Genomic DNA, 16,781 nt, shown 5'->3' with positions numbered 1-16,781 from the left:
CTTCTGGCACCTTGATCTTGGACTTGCCTCCAGAACTGTGAGAAATAAATGTCTTTTGTTTAAGCCACCCAGTCCTGTTATAGCAGCCCAAGTTAAGACAGCATCCCACACCTTTGCCATATTTTGTTGGCTAAAAGCAAATTGCAGCTTCCACCCATGCTCAAGGGAGGGGAATCACATAGTGTGTGGACATCAGGAGGCAGAGATTATGGGGACAACCCTGGAGTCAATCCACCAGGTCCCCTGACAGTCTTTTCCCACCTCAGCAGCCAAGTGATCTTGTTAGAATTTATTTGAATCATGTCACCCCTCTAATCAAAACCTTCTAGTAGCTTCCACCTCAACCAGAGTAAAACCTATGGTCCTTCCATTGATTCACAATGCCCTACCCAAGATACCCCCTCAAATCCAGTTGCGTATGTACCAGTCTACCAGGTTACTTTCTTCTCCTGTAGCTTCCTGATTCTCACTGCCAGAACTCTGAGACATCCCCCCAGAGCCTGAAGCTGTTTCTCCAGCCCCTCCCTGCCATCGCTCCCCAAAGGGCCTTATCCTGAGCCAGGAAGGGTGCCCAAGGTGGAGACTACCTTCCTTTGGTCTACTTCTTCTTTGTTCTGTTTTTAATTTTATTGGAGTATAGTTGATTTACGATGCCTTTTTTCATTGAATTTTTGACTTACAATGTTGTATTAGTTTCAGGTGTACAGCAAAGTGATTCAGTTACACATATACATATATCCATTCTTTTTCAGATTCTTTTCCCATATAGGTTATTATAGAGTATTGAGTTGAGTTCCCTGTGCTATACAGTGTGTCCTTGCTGATAATCTATATGTATAAGAGTGTATATGTTAATCCCAAATTCCTGAATCCCGCCCCCCCATCTTTCCCCTTTGGTAACGGTAAGTTAGTTTTCAAAGACTGAGTCTGTTTTTGTTTTGTAAATAAGTTCATTTGTATCATATGTTAGATTCCACATATGAATGATATATGATATTTGCCTTTCTCTGTCTGACTTACTTCCCTTAGTATGATAATCTCTAGGTCCATCCATGTTGCTGCAAATGTCATTATTTCACTCTTTTTTATGGTTGAGTAATATTCCATTGTCTATATGTACTACATCTTCTTTATCCATTCCTCTGTTGATGGACATTTAGGCTGCTTCCATGTCTTGGCTGTTGTAAATAGTGCTGCAATGAACATGGAGTTGACCTGTTTCTAAGCATCATCTCTTTTGAAAGGCCCCAGGGCCTGTGGGACACCTCTTTGAATACTCATTTCAAGTGAAGACCAGCTGTCTCCCCTCCCACCCCCTCCTCCTAGAAGGCTGGGTCCATAGTAGGGAGGGGTGGTGCCTGGCCAGCCTGGGTTTCACCCTCTCTCTGGCTTCCTGGTACCCCTTCCTGGTAAGGTCCCAGCATGTTCCATCTGACAGGTGACAACAGGGGGCTTCCTTTGCCAAAACTAAAAAATAAAGTGGTGTCCCCAGTGTGGGGGTTGCTGTGGAGTCTCCCTTCCTCGATGGATTCTAAGGAATCTGAAGGAGAAGGAACTATGGGTTAGGATGGAACCAGGGAGAAATAGGCACACACGGCTACTCAGAAAAGGCCAAGTTTATTCCAGTGTTGTTGGGGAAAGGGGTAGACGTTAATTCTAAAAACTTGATCTCCTTGGCCGATGAGGCATGGACCAGCTGCGGGCCACACCGGGGTCCTGCCACTGGAAGGAGTTGCAGGCGAGTGGAGGAGAGGCCACTGCTCAGGCCTTCCCGCCCTTGCCCTGGGACACCCGCGTCTCCGGGGGGGACCGGTGGAACCACTCAAACCAGGAGCCATCGTAGATGGCCACATCGGGCTTGCCACAGAGGTAGGCAGCCAGGGCGATGTGGCAGGCGGTGACACCCTTTCGGCACGTGGCGATGACAGGCTTTGCGAGGTCCACCTTCTTGGCCTCGAACATGGCGCGGAGTTCCTCCGGGCTCTTCTCGAAGCCGTCCTCCGTCAGGAAGTCCATGAAGGGCATGTTGAGCGAGCCTCGGATGTGGCCTGAGTCCAGTCCTGGGTGGGGGCAGAGGACAAAGGGAAGGACAGGGTTAGGAGCGACACAGTGGGTCGGGGCAAGTTGGGCCTGGAGGTCACAAGCAACTGTGGTTATAAGGACCGGGAGCTGTGCAAGTAAAAATAACATCTTTACCCTTCTTGGAGCTCAACTGATTCCAGCCCTGCCTACATCCAATGCTCATGACCACCTCCCCTCTTCAAAATCTGCCTTGAAGTAGGAATGTCTTACCTGCTTGAGAAGACAGGGAGGAGTCTCGGCTCTACCATCTACTAACTTTTACCTTGGGCAAACTGCTTCACTTCTCTGAACCTCAGTTTTCTCATCTGTAAAATGGGCTCAGTGGTACATACCTATCTCATAGTGTTGTGGAGAAGAGCAAATGGGATGACGAATGCAAGTGCTATGGGCTGTGCCAATTGCTGAGAACACGGTGGTGAAGAGGAGACACAGCCCAGGCTCTCGGGGGGATTACAATCTAGCAAGGAAGATAGAGGTTAAACACATAACCACATAATTTACTAAATATAATGTCACATGCCACGGAGCAACTAAGCCTGTGCACCACAACTATTGAGCCTGTGCTCTAGAGCCCACGAGCCACAACTACTGAAGCCCGCCTGCCTAGAGCCCGTGCTCCACAACAAGAGAAGCCACCGCACTGAGAAGCCTGCGCACCACAACGAAGAGTAGCCCCCATTCGCTGCAACTAGAGAAAGCCTGTGCACAGCAACGAAGACCCAATTCACCCAATAAAGAAAGAAAGAAATTTTAAAAATAAAGAAATCAATATAATGCTGTTCCATTTTACAGATGAGTACCTGAGGCCTGGCAACGTGAACAGACTAGCCTGAGGCCACACGGAGAAGTAAAGGTGGACTCAGGATTACACCGAGTGCCCTGGTTTTCCTGTCAAGCACCCTGGTTTTCCTGTCGAGCACAGTGTGGAAAGAGCCTGTGACCTGGTATGAGACCTAAGTTCAGATCCTAGCTCTGCTGCTTACCGACCGAGTGACCTTAAGCAAGTCACATCCCCTCTGTGAGCCTCAGCGTCCCTGCGGGCGAAATGGGAGTGAGTGTTCGTGCGTGTAAGGGCTGTCATAAAGGGTAAGGAGTAAAGCACCGACTACCGCAGCCAGCCCACACCCTCAGATGCTGCTGCTTCTCCATCACTTCCCCACCTATGGGGGCGGGGGCAGTGTGTCCCTCCAGGACCTTCCTGGCAACCCTGAGAGGCTTCTGCCGGAAGCAGAATGGGGGTCTAGGCTAGCTCCAGGGTCCATTCCAGAACCTTCTCTGTACCCAGTAAAGCCCCCTGCCAAATTTGGCTTCAGAATAGCCAGCACGTGGGGCAAATGGGGCTGGGCCATGGCCGGAGCTGGTGCCACACACAGAGCCAAGGCCATGGTCCGGGCCCCAGCGTGGCCCAGATCACTCCTTGTACTCAAGCACCCTGGCAGACTGGGCACTGGGAGTGGGGCCCGAGGAAGGTTGGGGTGTCTCTTCGGGCTCCCCTTCCTCCAAAATTCCCCACTTAACCCAGACTGTGAGGCAGGGCAGGAGCAGACTGGGCAGCAGTGGGAAGGAGAGGACCTGAGCGGCGTAATGAAGGCACCAGCATGCAGCCAGGCAATGCCCTGCCTCTCTGAGGCTCAGTTCTCCACCTGTGAAATGAGGAGATAACCCCACCTACCTCACAGGCTTGTGGGGAAGTCAGCTTCTGCAGATAAAAGCTCCTGAGACCGTGTGGGCACCCACGAGGTGTGCAGTCACGCCAGCAATGTCCCACTCTCCTCACCCCGAGGCCAAAGGGGATTCGAAATTCGCTGGCACAAGTCAAGAGCGCCTTTGACTGACTAGATGTCCTGACTTATACAATTATAGTGATTTCTTCCTGTTGTGGCTTCATTGTTTGCCTGGAAACTTTGATGTGAGGGCAGATGTGTACTGACCCTACTGATGAAGGACAACCGGTCTGTTGGCTTCAAAGGTGTTCTTGTCCAAGAAACCTAACTTTAAAATGTTTCAGGGAGTTCCCTGGTGGCCTAGCAGTTAGGATTCTGGGCTTTCACTGCTGGGGCCTGGGTCAATCCCTGGTCGGGGAACTGAAATCGGGCAAAAAAAATAAATTAATTAATTAAAAAAAAAAATTTCAGTACCCAGGCCATGGGCTGGATTTAAGTGCATTGAAAAGCACGAGTGTTTGTTAAGTCCTGAATGCTGTTTTGTTTCTTTTCACCCATCCCTGATGAAACAGCTTTATTGTTTTCTTCTAATTACATAAAGGCACCTCTTCTGAGTAAAGAAGTCTGGGGTAAGGGGTTCTGTAGATTCTGGCCCCTGCACTGGGCCAGCCTCAGGAGGTGGGAGCCCTCCCTTTCTGCCAGCCAGTGCTCAGGGCCTGTCTGAGGAATTTGAATGAGCAGGAACTGGCCGCCTGGCCTGCGTGGGGGTAGAGTTGGGATGAACTTGGCCAGAGAAACTCAGAGAACAGCCAACTAGAGGAAAGGCACTTTACACCCAGGAGCCAGGGCTCCTGCTCTTTCTCCAAGTCCAGCCTCAGCTGCAGGCCTGTGGCTCTCTCTGACCCCAGCAGGCATGCCACCAAGCTCAAAACCTCTGGCACCAGGTGCCCAGACAATGGGTTATCTCAAGAACTTTATCTCCTCAATCCTCACAGAGCCGGGGAAATGAGCCTCCAGGCTCAGAGAGGTGAGGTAACTTGCTCAGGGGGAATGTGCAGTCAGGTGTGTCCAACCCCAAAGCCTGTGCACTTTGACTACCCTGAGCCTTCCTGGAAAGAGCGGCTGAAGCAGGGGAATGGCTGAGATGACCTCTCCTGACGACCTGCTCAATGGTCTGGGAATTGATGTTCCAGCTTTCACCAAGAAGATGCTAGTTGAGTTGGCAAATTGACATCCCTCAGGTCACTCACTGATAGGTGTGGGTTTTCAAGACCAGGAAAACCTGTGTAGCTCTTTCTTGCTTTCATCCAAAAGACACTAAGGAACCCAGTGCGGGCAGCCCCCAAGCCTGGCCGCTGGGAGGCAGCTCGGCACCCTCCACCCCCTCCTACCCCATCCCCACCCCCTCCTACCCCATCCCCCACCCCTGGGAGGAGATGCAGGGAGGAGCCTCACAACCCCATGATACAATATGAAGCAACAGCTCAGAGCTGTGACCTGCCCCCCCACCCCCACCCGTGGTCCCCGTGTTTGCTGACACAGCAGTAGCCTTGGGAAATAACCCCTCTTTGATCCTGCAACTGGGGTCAAGTCTTGGCCTCTGCGTCTGGCTAGAGATGTTTCTGCTCCCTTTCCCCACCTCAGAGCAAGACCACTTTGAACCCCTGCCTGCCTCCCGTGCCGGGCTGCTGTAGGCGCCCACGGGAGAGTGTACATAAAGGGTCCCGCAAATAATAGTATGTGTTAGGGGGTCAATATCCTCCTTCTTCACCCTCATGGGCCCCCCATCTCAGGGCGGGGGGGCCGGTGCGGCAGGGAGGGAAAGAGAATAAGATTTATAAAGACACTGAGCTGGGTCAACCCCCACCTCTGTTTTCTCTGTTTCCCCAAGGCTCCTACTAGGTGAAGGGTGTTCCTTTCATTAGGAGGGTTCAGAGGTGAAGGGACCTGCCTGAGGCCACACCAGGATGTAAACTTAGGTCTGTCTGACTCTCACCTTTCGCCCCTTACGAACAGGACTGAAGGCACTGGGGGCACAAAACTGAGGCCAGAGGGGAAGTGGCTCACCTGAAAGGGGCAGGAAGTGGCTGTCGGGTTTCTAAGGCTCTGCTTCCAGCTTCTCTTGGGGGTCCCTCCTTCCAGGGACATCCAGGGGTTGCCACCCACACTTCCCTGGGTGTTACTTCTGGACGGCCGAGCCCATGGGGTGCCTCTGTGATCCCACCACAAGCCAGGGACCGTGAACTCAGCAGAGCCTCACGTGCCCTCATGTCCCCCAAGTGTCTTGTGCGGGAGGCTTTCTAGGCAGCCCTGCCTGGCCTTTGCACATTTCCTCACCCTTCTCAAAATACCTTTCCAGTCACTGCTGTGTTTAATAAATACACAGCCAGGTGGGTAGGGCTGGCATTACTCTTTTTGTTTTATAAAGGAACCCAGAGACGCCAAGTAATTAACTGATTGAGGTCCCAGCACAAAGGAGGAGCAGGGCTCAAGCTGGGGTCCACGCTCCCTGGTCTCCAGATGGGAACTGGAGGAGGGAGGAAGCAGGCCACGGAGAAGGGGAGGGATTTTAGAACTCGGAGCTTCCAGGAGGCCTTACCTGCAGCCACAGGCTTTTCCCGTCTCTGAGCCCCAGCTTCCTCATCTCTAAAACAGGAGTAAGGAGATTGGATCTGGCGTCTCAGAACTCTCCCTTCACTTATTCTGTTTGCTTCAGAGCAAGCTGGGGAGCAGCTAGAGAAACAATTCCACCTCTCCTCCCTGTAGTGGCAGATCAAGTCCCAAGGAGAGAAGACGCCTTGAATCAAGGCTGGGAGGGGGCTGCAGGAGGTCTGTGCCTGGGTCTCTGGAAAATGCTAAATTAACTCAAATCTTCAACTCCAGACCTTCAGAGAGCAAGCTGGGCAGGAAAAACACAGGGCTCGGAGAAAGCCACAATGGGGAGGGCAGAGCCCTGTGCTCCAGGCTCTGCCACTAACTACCCAAGTGGCCTTGACCTACTCTTTCCTCTGTGCACCACAGTCTCCCTTCTGACTGACGAGGTGACCTCTCTGGCCCTCCAGCTCTAAGAGTGGGCACAAAAAGGAAGAGATTTTTCAACAAGTTAGTCCAAATGTTGCACTGAAGTTGGATTCCACAGAGGCGCCCTGACTGAGGATAGAACTGCAGCCCACCCCAGCCATCCTGAGGACTCATCCTGGGCCCGAGGTCTGGCCACCAGAGGTATCCAGGCAGGGGCTGGAGGGTGCCCAGAGGCGGTGATGGCAAGACCTCTGTGGTCCCCTCTGTTAAGAGGTTCTAGAATGCAGCATTTCCTCTCCTGAGACTCCCCCCACCTCCCGCAGTGTAGAACCCTCCTCCTACCCCCCCACCGTACCCCCCAACACGTTGTCCACAGGAGGCAACTCATGAGCCATCTCCCTAAAGATGCCTGGCAGAGGCTCCCTGCTGGGCCCGCGAGGTGGGGGTGAGACAGAATGGTGGTGCATCCTGCTTTAGAGTACTGGTTTGAAATCAGGCAGCACTGGGTTCAGATGCTGACTCTGCCACTTCACTGAACGAGTAACTTAAGGAAGGTCAGGGAGTCCAGGAGAGCTGGAGGGAGGGAGGGAGAGGGTGCTGGGGAAAAGCATTGTTCATGTCTCTAAGAATTTCTGAAGAACTAGGGGATCCTGAGGACGCTTCTGTTCAGCGATGCACGTGTGGCTCATGGACACTTTCGGGCACTGGGGGAGCTCGTGCCTGGGCACAGACGCGGGTGGACATGTCATCAGTCCTCTCTGCCGATGCCACTCCACGCAGATGCTAGGTCGTGCCTTAGCATGTGGCGATGGGAACACATGTGTGCGTCCTCATGCATCACAGCCAGAAAAGCCTTTAGGTTGGGCTCTACCCTTTCATTTTACGGATGGAAAGACTGAGGCCCACGTGGGGGGACTGAGGGCAAAACCTGGAGAGGGTCCGAGACATCCTACTCTCCATCTCTCCATCGGGCATTGCTCCCCAGGGACTATCCCCCCACGGGGACACCTACCTACTGCATCTGGCTCCGGCTGCGTGCCCAGGTACCGCCCTTGGGCCCGTGAATCCACCAGCTGGAACCTCTTTGAGTCAAGGTTCTCCAGCACCTGCTCGTAGGTCTTGAGCAGGGAGCGGTCCAGTGTGGCTTTGAAGATGGCTGGCTCTGGGCGTGGGGGCTCAGATGTCACCGGGTGGCCCTCCTTCAGCCAGTTCCGGAAGCCACCATTGAGCACAGATACGGTGCGGTGGCCAAACACGCGGAACATCCACCAAACCCGCGGCGCATAGAAGCTGCCCAGGTGATCAGCATCGTACACCACCACATGCGTGTCGTTGCTGATGCCCAGGCTGCCCACGTAGTCGGCAAAGCCCGCCTCGCTGGGCAGCATCACCTCGTAAGGCGACGCTTTGTCCCGGCACTCCTCTATGTCAAAGAAGGAGGCGCCGGGCACATGGCGCTCTAGGTATTCCTTGCGGGCCTCGCGGGTGCCCGGCGAGTACCAGGAGGCGTCCAGCACTCGAAGGCCAGGGCCCAGCTTGCCAGCCCGGATGGACTCCGCCAGCCACTTGGTGGAGACAAGCGCCCGGTACAGCACCTGCTGAACCATGGTTTCAGCTCTCCGTGTCACCTGGCGCGTGTGGGAACCAGGAAAGAGACCATCAGGAGGACCTTGGATGCAGTGGGGTGGGGCCTGGGAGGAGGAGCTTTTCCCCCACTGCACTCCCCGACGGGTGTCGTGTTTACAGCAACATGGCAGTGGGCTTAGGTTTGCAGATTCCCTAAGGAAAGCCTGCTTCCGCCGCTCCCTGCGCCCCTCTCCCGCGCAGAAGGGGGTGGGGCAAGAGGGCTCCAGATGGGGGAGCTCGCGGGGAGAGTGGCTGGCCCTAGAAGCTACAATACTCGCCCTCAGGATCCTGCCAGAAAGCGCAGCGGAAAGATGTCCAAGATGGGGGGAGAAGGCAACTTGGGCTTAGAGCCCCCTTTCCTGGGAAGGTAGGGAAGTGGGCGCACGGGGAAGGGTTCGCTGGAGCCCCGCACACGCCCTCGCCCGCGCCTCTCGTCTTGCAAACCTTCCTGCGGCCTCTCAGCAACCTGGACTCGTCCGCCTCCTGAATGGCCGGGTCCGGCCCGGCCCGGTGCCCTCTGCCCCAGTTCCAGGGTTCCCGGGGCACCCCGCCCCGCTCTCGCCTCCGGGACCCCCACCCCCCACCCCGGGTCGCAGGTGGTCCGGCCGGCGGCCCAATCCCGAGCGGCCCGGGCGCCTGCCGCCGCCCCACCCGCCGCACTCACTCGCCCTCGCCGCCGCCCTGGCGCTCGCCCCTGCCCGCTGGAGAAGTTGGCAGGTTCAAACCCGGAGTCCACAACTCCCCGGCCGGCCCACACCATCGCGCCGCCGCCCGGGGGAGGACCGCGCGCCGCCCGCCCCGCCCCGCGGCCCCGCCGCCGCGCCGCCCCCGCCCCCGGCCGCCGCCGGGGCTCGCGGCGCCTCTCGGACCCCCGAGGACCCGCCCGGGGCGCTGAGCGGCGCGGGGGCGGCGCGGGGCGGGCCTCGGCAGCGCGGGCATCCCCCCCACCAAGGCCTGGCGGGTGGAAGGCGCCAGCAGCCCCGGCTCCGAGTGGCCCGGGCGGTGGGCTGTGCCGGAGTCTCCTCCCTTTGGCCGGCCGCAGGTTAGTGGCGGGAGGAGGGGACAGCCGAGGGCGCGGGGAGGGGGCGATCGGCGCGGGGCCGAACGGGCGGCCGGAGACTGGGGTAACTGCTGCGACGCGGCGCTTGCTTTTCTTTAGAAGGAGGGCGATCATCGGGGTGGGCGGCGCGGGGCTCCCCCTCCGGGCCTGAGCGGAGCAGGGGGCCGCCGTCTAGGAGGGGAGGTGCACCCCCTGACCTCACCCTAAGGATGGCTGCCCTCAGCAGTTGGCGGCGGCCCGCAGGGTGGGGTTGGGGTAAGTGGCAAGGGGAGGGGGACTTGGGGGGGAGGGAACACCTGGCGCCACCAGAGAGGGTAGGAGGGAGGGAAGAGGGCTAATAAAACCTGACAGAGAGGCCAGGGAGGCCAACTGACCCAGAGGCTCCGGGAGGACAAACTGGCAAAGAACTTTCTAGAGTGAAACGAAACTAACATTTGTCAAGGCCTGCTTGTGAGGCACCTTAATGGGTACTCCTACGGCTGTCACTTACTTCCCACAACAACCCGGAGGAGTAGGCCAGAAACTTATTTAAAGACGGGAGAGAGAGGCCCTGCAGGAATTGCCCAGGGGCGGCGGGTGGTGGCACTGAGGCCACCCGGATCCGAAACCCACCTGGCAGGGGCTGCTTTTGTTTACCTTGCTCTTCCCCGAAGCCACATACTTTAAAAAAACTGCCTTTCTCCTTAATTTAACCTCTTTCATTGTAAATGTCTATAATTTAATTTTTAACAATGGCTGTCAAATAACCAGTTGGCATACTTCCTGAAAATCTAACAACTGGTCCTTGCAAGCTGGCGGGACACCACTGCCCCTACTCAGCTTTTACAGCTTTTCTCATCCCCCTTTAAAAAATTCTTTTTGTTCTGAAATAACTATATTCTCACCAAAAGTTGCAAAATTTCGTACTTTGATAAACATTTACCCAGGGACTGCTCTGAACTTTGTGCTTTGCAGTCAAGGGAGAGAAGTTGCCAGGAAGGACAAGGGGGGTAAGCCCTTGCAAAATGCCCAGTCTCATTGGAGGCCTCCTATTCCAGGGCCCACCCCAGATGGCAGCCTGGGGCTTGCACTTCCCCTAGCGCAGTTGTGTACACTCTGGAGATGGGCCTGGGGCGGTCCTGCTTGTCTTAGGGTCCTTGACTCCCAGAGCAGCCCCACCTACAGCCATCCAGGCCTGCCAAGCTCATGGGGACCTGGTCCACACCCTTCAGTGACACACAGCCTGCTCTTCCAGCCTGCTCTTCCTGCTCTCCTCTACCTCCCACTGTCCTTTATGAGAACTGCCAGTCCAGCATAGGGAGCGGGGAGTGTGGGGTGGGGGTGGAGGGTAGGATGACCTCAGACCTCTGAAGTCCCACTCAATCCTAAAATTCTAAGATTCTAGACTTGCTGCTGACCATTCAAAGACCACCTATGAGAGTAACTTTGAAGAAATAATGGGATTTTTATGAAGCAGGTTTGGTTTTTTTAATTATTATTTATTTATTTATTTTTGTGTTGGGTCTTTGTTGCTGCATATGGGCTTTCTCTAGTTGCACGAGCAGGGCTACTCTTCCTTGCAGTATGCAGGCTTCTCATTGCCGTGGCTTCTCTTGTTGGGGAGCATGGGCTCCAGGCCCACAGGCTTCAGTAGTTGTGGCACGTGGGCTCAGTAGTTGTGGCTCGCGGGCTCTAGAGCGCAGGCTCAGTAGTTGTGGAGGCTGGGCTTAGCTGCTCCACGGCATGTGGGATCTTCTGGGACCAGGGCTTGAACCCATGTCCCCTGTACTGGCAGGCGGATTCTAAACCGCTGCACCACCAGGGAAGTCCCTATGACACAGTTTTTAATGATTATTAAAACCAGCCATATGCGGGGCACTATGGCGGTGCCTCAATGTTCATTATTTAATCTTCACCATAACAGGTGAAAGTTAGAAGCTCCACTATAAGAAATGGAAACAGCGCAAGGACCTCACATGCCCGTCCTCACACACCTCATTAAGTAGGGGAGTGGGACTGGCACTGGTTTGGAGGGGCTCTGGCTCCCAAGTCAGGGTTCTTTCCACTCTAAATAGACCCTTGGGGAACAAAAACCAAGGAACCTCAAGAATGGGAAGGGGGACTTCCCTGGTGGTGCAGTGGTTAAGAATCCGCCTGCCAATGCAGGGGAAACGGGTTCAAGCCCTGGTCCGGGAAGATCCCGCATGCCGCGGAGCACCTAAGCCCGTGTACCACAGCTGCGGAGCCCACACACTGCAACTACTGAAGCCCATGCATCTAAAGCCCATGCTCCGCAACAAGAGAAGCCACCACACTGAGAAGCCCGAGCACCGCAACGAAGAGTAGCCCTCGCTCGCCACAACTAGAGAAAGCCCGCACTGCAGCAATGAAGACCCAACACAGCCAATAAATAAATAAATAAGATTTACTTAAAAAAACAAAAAAGAATGCGAAGGGAACAGGGGCTGCTGTGGTTCACAATGGGGTCCTCAAGTAGGGGCCCGCTGTATTCCCCAAAATTATCTAGCTGCAGCGTAACCCTCAGGCACTAGGATCACCCCTTAGCCAAAGCTTCTTTGGCAGCCTCACCCTGAAGGTCAAACTGCGGTTCCCAGGGCCCCGAACATGTCAAATCAGTTTGGAGTTCCCCCGCCTCCCCCAGCCTCCCCACCCCAGGCTGAGCTAGTAGCCCCCCTTTGCCCCCGCTGAACTCCAGACTTTCTGCAATTATGTTGTCTCTTGAGTAGGCCTGTGGCTGCCTTGATTCCCAGGGCCTGGCAAAGTCAAGAGTTTCTCAGTGTACAGCATAAGGCCTGGCCACGTGGGGCCTCTGCCTCTGCCCTGCAGAAGGGGCACCTTTCTCTGACCTGCCCAAAGGCACCTAATGGACAAGTCGGTGTGTGTGTGTTGGGGGCTGGGGGGACGGGGGGCAGTGTTGGTGGTGCTTGCCTGGACGCTCCAAAAGTTTGGAGCATCTCGGCCCTGGAAGGCTGTGGGCTGACTTGGCCTGGTGGGCTGTTGAACTGCTGTACTCTGTGCTGCTGGCTTGCAAAGGAGAGGAGGGGAGGGAATGAGGCCCTAAGTCACTGTTGCCAGAGAGGGAACTCGAGGTGCAAAATCTGACCTTGCTGGACTGCCTGGCGTGAAGCCTGGCGCCACCACCACTTCTTTGTTGTTGATCTCAGTCAAGTTAGTGCACGTCTGTGAACTTAGGTGTCGCCTCCAAGAAACAGAAGAATACCAACCTTCTTGAGGCTACTCATGCAGCAAGTAATTGAGAGCCTGCCCTGTATGCTGCAGTGTTGTAAGATGTTAAGAGGATTACAGGGCACATAGGGAGGACTAAGTAAATTCCAGCTGCCATTCCTCTGAGGCTGCTTATTTAAATGTTTGATGAGTGAGTGAATTCCACCAGGGACCTTGGTTGATTGCTAGCAAAGCTGAGCTGCATTTTAGGGAGGGGCTAAGACTTTGCGCCTACTTGCCTTAAAGTACCAGCCGGGCCTTCCCTTGCTTGGGGTCTCTGCCCATCCACCCCGCAGCAAGCACTGGTGAGGGCCTGCGCCTGGCCCCCTCCAAGAGGTCATGGTCCTTTGGTCACTGCTCTGTGTATGTATCCAAGGCTTGGCAGGAGGGGAGGAGAGGTCCCTGTGATTGACGTCTGCACCTGGGTTCACCACCGATGGTTTCCGCGGTCCCTGGACTCTGCCCTCCCTGGGCGCCGCAGCCCTCTCCGACCCTGGTCCTAGCCCCAGCCCCAGCCCCAGCCCCAGCCCCAGCGGCACGGTGGTTTCCAGTCCCGGCAGGGCGGGCCAGCCTCTTCCTCCATTCTCTCCTGACACCCTCCTTGTCGCCCAGGCTTGCAGCCCCAGTGTCGCCACCGCCATGGCCTCGCAGCAGCTCTTCCGCGCGCTCGTGTCCGCGCAGTGGGTGGCCGAGGCGCTCCGGGCCCCGCGGGCCGGGCAGCCCCTGCAGCTGCTCGACGCCTCCTGGTACCTGCCCAAGCTGGGCCGCGATGCGCGCCGCGAGTTCGAGGAGCGCCACATCCCGGGCGCCGCCTTCTTTGACATCGACCAGTGCAGCGACCGCACGTCGCCCTACGACCACATGCTGCCCAGCGCGGCACAATTCGCCGAGTACGCGGGCCGCCTGGGCGTGGGCGCCGCCACCCACGTGGTGGTCTACGACGCCAGCGATCAGGGCCTCTACGCGGCGCCGCGCGTGTGGTGGATGTTCCGCGCCTTCGGCCACCGCACCGTGTCGCTGCTCGACGGCGGCCTCCGCAACTGGCTGCGCCAGGGCCTCCCACTGAGCTCGGACAAGAGCCGCCCCACGCCCGCCGAGTTCCACGCGGTGCTGGACCCCGCCTACGTCAAGACGTACGAGGACATCAAGGAGAACCTCGAATCCCGGCACTTCCAGGTGGTGGACGCTCGCGCCGCCGGCCGCTTCCGAGGCACCGAGCCGGAGCCCCGAGACGGTAACCAATGCGCGAAGGGCCCGAGAGGTCCCGGGGGCGCGGGGGCAGGTGCACCCTGAGCACTGCTCTCACCTCGCCCTTGCCTTTAAAGGCCACCACGTGGGGTGGGGGCCGAAATTTGGGTTCTACCTGCCTCACTAGCTTTATTCAAAAGTGGGGGCAATAATGCTTGCCCACCTCCACCCCAAGCTAGTTGGGAATCCAGGGGGTCCTATATCAGCGTGAGAACCCAAACAGCCCCACCCCAGTACTATGGATGTAGGGGTCACTGCCAAATAGGAGGGGTGGACAGGCCCAGCTGGGGAAAAGCCCCAAAGAGAGGGTGCTTGACCAGGTCTATTACCACCTCCGAGGATGATGGAGCTGGGGAAGAGGAGTCTGGGGGGGAGAGTGAAAGTCCTTCAGAAGGACCAAAGGCTTGTAGAAGACCAGAGAGAGGGACACTAAGTAGGGAGAGAGGTTGCTGCCCCAGGTTGGAGCAGAAACTGAATAGAGGGTGGTTGCTGGCCAGGGTTGGGGCAGGACCTTCTGCCGGTGGGCTGGGTTCCCCAAGCAAGGAGCAGAGGTCAGGAGGGGGTCCCCACAAAGCACATGGGTCAATGGCCACTTTGGTGTGAGCTTTTTAATGATCCCACGAGATGGGTGTTACTGTCATACAGAGGGGGAAACAGAGCCTTGGAATGGCTACCTTGCCCCAGATCTCAGGAAGCAGCCAGGCATTGAACTCCAGTACCTTTAACTGCAGTGAACAACCAGTAACCCCCCAGCCATTTCTCTCTTGTCTGCTTCGAGGAGGGTGCAAGGATCTTGCCACTTCCTCTGGGAAGCGTTCCCTGGATGGCATCCCCCATACCCCCACATCAGGGTTGGACGGAGCTTCCGTTTTGTTTCTAAAGCAGCTTGGGTTCACCCTGTCCTAGCACTGTTTGGGGTGACCTGAGGGCAAGGACCATCCATGCTCCCAGTGCATCCTGAAGACTAATCCAGTAGCTGGATGGAGTTGATGCCCCAGAGAAGTTTGGTAATTCACAAGGTCCCTGCTACAGGGAAGCCTGCAGAGCTGTTGACATTCAGTCAAACTGCAGGAAACTGCTGATAGGTAACCATTTTTGAGCCTACATCAGTGGCAGTTTAAGATGGTTCAGCCTAATAGGGATGCCAGCTTGAACCTGGGGGCCCTTCAGCTCAGCCCCCTGGGTAGGGAGGTGGGGGGGAGTGGAGCAACATAGGACAGCGAGCTGGTTTCAGCTTCAGAGCCCTGCCCCAGGTTGCACTGGCTGTGTGACATCTGGCAGGTCATCTAATCTCTGAACTGCAGCTTCTGCATGTCAAAGTCAGGGCAGAACACGGAGCTTAAAGGATGCAGTGAGGGTCCAATGAGAGCAAGTGTGTAAAGGACTTAGTTCCATGTTTGCACACACAAGATGCACTCAAAAAAAGGGAAGTGATGTAATTAACATGTGCTTCCCTGGCAGTGGCTCTTTACAGGGGTGTTTAATGCTTACCTCTGTTGTCGTGTTTGCTCATCTGTAAAATGGGAGATAACGATAAACGCCCAGCAGGCCTGTCGTCAAGGTGGACGAGCTGATTCGTGTACAGGCTCCATCTAAATCGATGTAGAATATCACCAACCCCATAGTCCCCGCTCCAGAGCCTCAGACCTCACCACGGGCACCTCTGATTTGCCACATCGGTCTGTCAGGGGAGGGAAGCATGCTTTGCTTGGTGGGGTTTGAGATGTGGGGACAGCCCTCCTCTGACAGTGGCCACCCTGGGTTGAGAGCTGAGGCCTGGGTTCAAATTCCAGGCAGCAGTTTGCTAGATGCATGACTTTGGATCGTAGCGAACCTCAGCATCTCCACCGGAAAAATGGGGATTCCTGTAAACAGTGCCCTGGTTTCCTGGCTGTGAGGACCTCATGAGATGATGCTTATAGAGGGTTTAGCACCATGGCTGCATGGCAGGCTGTCAGTACCGCAGGGGCCATTCATACTGGGCTTGTATCTGTCCCCTGCTTCCTGCTGTCCTGCTGCAGGGATCGAACCCGGCCACATTCCCGGCACCATCAACATCCCCTTCACAGACTTCATGACCGAAGAGGGCCTGGAGAAGAGCCCCGAGGAGATCCACCGCCTCTTCCAGGACAAGAAGGTGGACCTGTCCCAGCCCCTGGTGGCCACATGTGGCTCCGGTGTCACAGCCTGCCACGTGGCACTGGGGGCCTACCTCTGCGGCAAGCCCAACGTGCCCATCTACGACGGCTCCTGGGTGGAGTGGTACATGCGCGCCCAGCCAGAAGATGTCATCTCCGAGGGCCGGGGGAAGACCCACTGAGTCTTGGCGGGACACAGGAAGCTCAGGTGACACCCAGCCACCAGCAGTGCCCAGCCCGGTGGTTTGGACTCTGCTCTGACCAGGATAGTGTTTCTTCCTTCAACTCAGGTGGCACATGGGGCAACATCCCTGAAGCCAAGAATTCCATTGACTCGCAGGCCCCCAGTGGAGGCAGCAGAGAAGATGGTGGCGGGCGCACCGGGGAGGGGAGCTGAGCTGGGTCCCCACCTCCCTTCTGTTGAGGAAATAAAACAGTCAAGCGCTAAATCCTTCTAACTGAGGCTGCCTCAGCTTTTCTCGGCTCCTTGGCTATGGTTCCAACATGGCCGGCAAGGGAGCTTCGTGGAGCTGGAGGGTTTGAGGACGCTGTCTCTGCCTTCTGAGCAGTGCTGGGGCCCCAGAGCCCTTCCAGTCCTGTGACCAAATGTCTCCCAGCAAACTGTCTTCTACTTCTACTTTTATTGCTGGGGTCTCCCTTCTGGCTTTTGGGCTGTTTAAGGTGAATCTGCTGTGCTATGTCTGGAGTCGCACACAA

General features: G+C 56.2%; 2 protein-coding genes across 4 annotated transcripts; one reads left to right on the top strand and one right to left on the bottom strand.

Moving 5' to 3' along the window:
• Positions 1-1,598: 1,598 nt before the first annotated feature.
• Positions 1,599-9,408, bottom strand: TST (thiosulfate sulfurtransferase). 2 transcript variants are annotated; one of them, XM_057741487.1, is made up of 3 exons: positions 9,058-9,408; positions 7,780-8,395; positions 1,599-2,060 (listed from the first exon to the last, which is right to left on the bottom strand). In XM_057741487.1, the coding sequence occupies exons 1-3, from the start codon at positions 9,151-9,153 to the stop codon at positions 1,762-1,764; spliced, it is 1,011 nt and encodes a 336-aa protein (XP_057597470.1). In that variant the 5' UTR covers positions 9,154-9,408; the 3' UTR covers positions 1,599-1,761. The 2 variants fall into 2 exon arrangements, with proteins under 2 accessions (XP_057597470.1, XP_057597471.1); XM_057741488.1 differs by lacking the exon at positions 9,058-9,408 and adding an exon at positions 8,838-9,043.
• On the top strand, positions 9,303-16,513 carry MPST (mercaptopyruvate sulfurtransferase). Of its 2 annotated transcripts, none has more exons than XM_057741491.1 (3): positions 9,303-9,435; positions 13,291-13,912; positions 15,948-16,513. In XM_057741491.1, the coding sequence occupies exons 2-3, from the start codon at positions 13,318-13,320 to the stop codon at positions 16,244-16,246; spliced, it is 894 nt and encodes a 297-aa protein (XP_057597474.1). In that variant the 5' UTR covers positions 9,303-9,435; positions 13,291-13,317; the 3' UTR covers positions 16,247-16,513. The 2 variants fall into 2 exon arrangements, with proteins under 2 accessions (XP_057597474.1, XP_057597473.1); XM_057741490.1 differs by having other exon boundaries at positions 9,417-9,517.
• Positions 16,514-16,781: the final 268 nt, after the last annotated feature.

The sequence above is a fragment of the Hippopotamus amphibius genome, chromosome 7 (genome assembly GCF_030028045.1).
Source record: "Hippopotamus amphibius kiboko isolate mHipAmp2 chromosome 7, mHipAmp2.hap2, whole genome shotgun sequence".
Taxonomy (NCBI): Eukaryota; Metazoa; Chordata; class Mammalia; order Artiodactyla; family Hippopotamidae; genus Hippopotamus; species Hippopotamus amphibius.
This window is presented reverse-complemented; position numbering and strand designations above follow the sequence as displayed.